This window comes from Rhincodon typus, chromosome 31, assembly GCF_021869965.1.
Source record: "Rhincodon typus isolate 14 chromosome 31, sRhiTyp1.1, whole genome shotgun sequence".
Lineage (NCBI taxonomy): Eukaryota > Metazoa > Chordata > Chondrichthyes > Orectolobiformes > Rhincodontidae > Rhincodon > Rhincodon typus.
In genome coordinates this window covers 19,295,778-19,301,522 of record NC_063362.1, presented here as the reverse complement: position 1 = coordinate 19,301,522, position 5,745 = coordinate 19,295,778, and the positions used below count along the sequence as shown (strand labels likewise).

At 40.6% G+C, this 5,745-nt stretch overlaps 1 protein-coding gene across 1 annotated transcript in view; it reads right to left on the bottom strand.

Moving 5' to 3' along the window:
* Nucleotides 1–5,496, bottom strand: part of LOC125486657 (tRNA pseudouridine synthase-like 1) — a 13,805-nt gene extending 8,309 nt beyond the window's left edge. Inside the window, exons 1-2 of the mRNA XM_048615123.1 lie at nucleotides 5,434–5,496; nucleotides 4,739–4,793 (exon numbers count right to left, since the gene is read on the bottom strand). Coding sequence (XP_048471080.1) covers nucleotides 4,739–4,793; nucleotides 5,434–5,441 — 63 coding nt within the window. The 5' untranslated portion in view covers nucleotides 5,442–5,496. The remainder of the gene's footprint in view (nucleotides 1–4,738; nucleotides 4,794–5,433) is intronic.
* Between the last annotated feature and the right edge of the window lie 249 nt (nucleotides 5,497–5,745).

Below are 5,745 nucleotides of genomic sequence, written 5' to 3'. Positions count from 1 at the left end.
TCCTCTGATGCTGCTTGGCCTGCTGTGTTCACCCAGCTCTACACCTTGTTATCTAGCTTAGCTGGTGATGTCCATACCCCATGAACAAATAAAACCAATCTAGTGAACCTTCACTGTATTGCTTCTAATGCAAGTAAATCATTTCTTAGGTATGGACACCAAAGCTGTGAACAGTGCTCTAGTTGTGGTCTCACTGAAGCCTTGGACAATTGTAGCAAGTTTTCCAAAGTTTTATACTGCAACCCCTTTGCAATTAATTAATGGTTTTGCTTGACCCATAAATACTAGTATGAAAAGCAGGAGAAACTGTGCTTTTTCAACGGTATAATGAGAATTTTGACATCTATGAGCCCTCAGTCAAATATCTCATCTGAAAGGCAGTTCACTAAATATATGAAATATTATGATCCTGTAGAGGACCAATTAGATTAATGTTACAACCTGCTTAGGGCTGCTAATTTAAGTTATGACCCTGGTCAAAGTAGGCAAAAGTTGAGATTCCACATACTTACTAGAGACTAAAGCCATAAAATTCCACAGTCTGGGTCAAACAAAATAAACTTTGCAAGATTAGAAAGATAAAATAATCTCATATGTGTAGACAAATTACATATTCTAACATTCAGAGTTAACAGGAGGTAAATATGGGGAACAGACACACTTGTGGTTAAACAGCCCACAGAGCATCTCGAATGACAGATGTGGTTAAGGTAGATCCCATGGATTTTGCAGCAGCCAATCCAGGCATTGGTGATGCTGAGTCACCAAATCTCATTAAAAATTTGCTTCCTTTGCAGGGGATTCCAATTCTTCACTTTTTAGAAATCCCTCAGCAACTTCTCTTTAGCCGGGAAGCCCTCCTGCTTCGTCTGTGGCTTGCAAGCAGTTGTCAGGAAACAGGGCTCCAATGTAAAATATCCTAGTGGCTGTTCCGTACCCCCACCCAGCTGCTAAATCTCTTCTCCTGAGTCTGCACCCCAGCTCCATGAAATAGACCACAATTCAGCTTAGGGAGGCTGACAATGCCCCTGGGTTTCCGCAAACTCCAGACTCCTGGCTTCACTGAACACCGACTGTGGGCTGCCACTTTATCTGAGTGACTCAATGTAAACGACTGAAAAATGAACTCTTGAACTGGTATTCAGTGACCCTTGCGCCAGGTCGGTAGAGCTAGACTGCGTTCATCCCAGCATTCACACTTGCATCAGAGAACAGAGGGCTTTCACCATGAAACTGAGCTCCACTGTATCATCCAAGTCTCAATTCATTAACCTATCATCTGGCCTCTATTACTCTCTCCTCCCATCAAAATGTCTAATATATAGCATGAAGAGAAGGAAATGAAATAGCTGCTTAATCAAATTCTCAGCTACAGCCAGCAGAGGTCGCTGTAAACTTTCTTGGCGATCCTGATAGTTGTGTTTGCCAATGCTCGTAATGTACATCAATTACTGCCCTCAGTCTCCTTCAACTATCACTGGGCATCTGGTGAGGATGGTCTGGGCATTTCACAATGCTCACTATGGCTCCAGTTAATGCACCATGAGAGAGGTTGCTCTGTTACTGCTGAAGGCTTAAACCTGCTGGTCAAAAGGTTTATTTTTTCAACAGAGATCCCAGCCTCAGATGCAAAAGCCATCTGAAATTGGTTGGATACCGACTGATATAAAATAACACATGGAGACCCTGCTATAGCCAACCTGTGTGGCAAAAGGTATGTTCAGTTGAACCAAAGCACAACGGACACTGTTATCAACTTTCACAGATTGACATGCATCCACTATCTAGAACCAGTCTTCACAACCATCCAAAACACATTCTATTTTACTACCTAATGTCTGTTGAACTGCACTACAGCAGACTGGAAAACTATTCTTTCTTCCATGTCTAGCATTTTCAGCCTCCCTATCTTCTCTGACCTCAAACAAGGTTCCTCTTTGGTTTCCTCATTCATACCATGCAATTCTTTCCTTGCAGCAATTCACAAAGTCCCAGTTTATTTAAGATTCAGCAGTCCTTCCAATCGCAGTTAGGTTCTTTGAGTATTTCACTGCTGTCTTTGGATGTTGTCTGATTGCTGATCCACTGTCTTACCTCCTGACTTCCCCAAAGGGTGACAAAGACCAAGAACAAGCTTGATCTCAGAGGTGAATTACCACCTAGCTTAATGTGACATATAAACCTGCAATTCTGTGTGTCCTGGAGTGCACTGGTGCATCAGATTACCAGCTCCCCATCAGGAAGGTCTGCTGCAAATCCAATCGTGAATGTTAAAATAACAAACAAGACTCAAAAATAAAACACTGGTAGTCCTGGTGACTGGGTTTGTAAGTAAAATAACTAGTGAGAATGGAGCCATTAGGACCAATGTGACTCTAGATTTGAGGTCCTGGTTGTATTAACTGATCTCATACAGGAGCTAACTATGGTGTTACAATTGGTCTCAGTATTATTAGAGAATTATAGACTGATGGCATTTTGGCTTGTTGTCACCACGCCTGCTCTCTGCAAGGAATATTCAGCTGGCTTTTCCACGTAACCCTGCAAAATTGTCTCTTCAGATAATTATCCAATTCTCTTTCAAAAGCCAAGACTGAATCTGCCCCCACCACACTCTCAGGCAGAGCACTCCAGACCCTAACCATCCTCTGCATAAGAAAACTTTTCCTCCCGTCCCCTCTGACCCTTTGACCAATCACCTCAAATCGGAGTGGTCCATAAGTTCAACCATTTCACCAGTGGATCCAGCTTCTCTTTATCTGCTGTCTAGTCCCTTCACGATTTTGAACATGGCCATCAAATCTCCCAAGAAACTCCGAAAGCAGGATAATTCCCTCTGCTTCTCCAATCCATCCACGTGACTGAAGACCCTCCTTTCTGTCTGGGTTATGACAGGAAAAAATCAACCAGGAGTCCCCCTTGTCCCTTGCTGGAACTCAAGCCACATGTATGTTGACCTCTGCAGTGAAGTATCGCACGATTTATGTCTGGATCATGTATCAGCGGACAGTACTGGGTCATTACATAATCACAGATGAGTGCTCTCAAAAGGAGGGAGAAATGATCGGTGAAAGGTCTAAGATCTTGTGGTTTATCTGCCTGGTAATAAACTCACTGAATGGATTCTCTAGAAAGTACCACAAAACATCAGGCTCATTGATCTGTACACTTTCTGACATGGAATTTACTTTCTACTGACTCAATTCTAGTAGTCAATACCACGGGCCTAACAGACAATCTAACTCCAGAATTTTCTTTCTGAAAATGATGGTAACAGAATCTGCAGAAAACACTCTGCAACTTCTTGGCTGTCACATTCTATGGCCAGTGAAAACTGAGTCAGTGGGGCAGTCTTCTTGGTTTTGTAAATGACTTTTCTATATTTTCAGATGATTTATGGCTTTAGATCAGCACCATTTGATTTCACTATTCAGAAGAAAGGAGAAATGATTGACTGAGAGTATAAGACTTTGCACTTTAAACTTACTAGGCAATGGGAAATAATGCAGAGGATGCAGAACTGAGAGCAACTACAGTTTCAGGCAACTAGAGGTAGTCAGCGTAACTGTGGACAGAGTGATTATAGTAAAAACTGACCAGCCACTTAATGAATCGCATCAAAAAGGAGTTACTAACCCCCAGTGGATGCAGACTACCTGGTTAACACTGTAAACCTGAATATCAAAGTGTCACACAAAGGCTACTTTACATGATAGAGCTTTGTGGGATTGATAAGGGGTTACTGGAATTGGATAAGGAGTTTGTTGTAATGCCAGACCCTTCAACAGAAGGTTGATATTACTGGTTGTGGTTTGGTATAGTGATGAGTTATGTCGAGCAGCTAAAAGTGTCAGGACCCTTGCTCTTCCCCACCTTTACTCACGATTAGAATAAAGACAGCACAGGGAACAACAACAAAGTGGCAAATAACATAAAGATTGGTGTGTGTAATAGGATCTTCATTGCTAAAAGTAGGCTACGTTAGATTTAGATTCACTGGGGCAATGGACTCATGTATAACAGATGTAATTTAATACAGATAAATGTCACAATATTCACATGGGTACCGTTGGTGTCAAACATTTCTGGCTAACAGCCACAATATTCAAATTCTCAGACGTAATCCTGGATGGCACACCACTGCAATACTGAGGGAGTGCTGCACTGTTGGCTCTGCTACCATTCAGATAAAATGTTTTAGGCTCATCTGACTGTTCAGTTGGATAGTAAATGAAGCTGCTGTCACTACTGAAAGAAGACCAGGGATGTTGATCTTTATCCTGACCTACTCTGAAAGGGAGGTAATCAGTGCATGCCATCCTAATAATCAATCCTCAATTAACAATAAAGAACCAGGTTAACTGGTTGTCTTATTACAGTTTGTATGATTCTGTGTGTAAAGCAACTGCTGAGTTTATTTAGCTATCAATATTCACTGCATTCAAAAAAATACTTAATTGTACATGAAGCACCTTGTTTCTGGGAAATTTTACGTAAATCCAAGTCTTTCCAAGTATAGCTGAATATCACACATTATCAACATTAAATAAATTAGACTTACATCTTTTGTTTTGTGAAGTCAGGAATATTACAAAAGATATTGGAGAGTATTGCAATTATAACGGAGATATTTGCTATTACAACACATGATGTAAATCTTAGACAAATACACCAAACTCTGGAGATTTTACATAATTGATTTGGGCAATATTTCAAGCTGTTTACATTCTGCACTCACCTGTTTATAGAGGAAGGACCTGCTCCTGAAGGTCAGTTCCCAAAATTTCAGGTGGCTAATGTCAAATTGAGACAGAAAAGCTGTTAGTTTACCAACTCAGTATACAAGCAAGCAACATTTAAAGTAAGCAATACTTAAACACCAAGGATGAAAATTTTAAAATTGATTTTAAAATTTTAAAATCAATCCTCACATTAAGGGAAAAGAATATTTGGCCTAAGATGGTCTCAAATATCATTTAACCTGATACAACTTGCTTACAAACGATAAAGACAGCTAATAAATTTTACAAGAGATTGGTACAATAATTAACCCCTTCAATATTAAATTTTCTTTTAAAATTTGAACTTCTGCTTGTAATCCATCACAGAATATCTTTGGAGTCAAAGGTCTGAATGTGAATAGGAGGAACTCAACTGGAAGACTTTCTGATACTACGACATACGACAATAAATGGGGACGCAAGTGCCTAGTGGCATTGTCGCTGGACTGTTAATCCAGAGACCCAGTGCAGTGTTCTGGAGACCCGGCTTTGAATCCCACCATGGCAGATGGTGCAATTTGAATTCAATGAAAATTGGGAATTAAGAATCTGACGATGACCATGAATCCATCATTGACTGTTCGAAAAACCCATCTGGTTCACTAACGTCCTTTAGGGAAGGAAACTGCTATCCTTATCAATTTTGACCTACCTGTACATGTGACTCCAGACCCATAGCAATGTGGTTGACTTTTAACCGCCCCCTGGGCAAATTAGGAATGGGCAATAAATGCTGGCCCAGCCAGTGACACCCATATCCTGTAAATGAATAAAGAAAAGTGTACAATATTAGGTTATGTATCAGTGTGGTCTCCTGGGACCACTTTTGGTGGTCAGAGAGAAAACTTTCAAATGCCATTTCACCTTGAACTGGCCACAAGTTTCTTTAATCTGTTTTTTTTCACTTGTTGTCTCGGGGAACAATGGGCATCATAATGCTGAGCGGTAATATTACTGCAGGCCA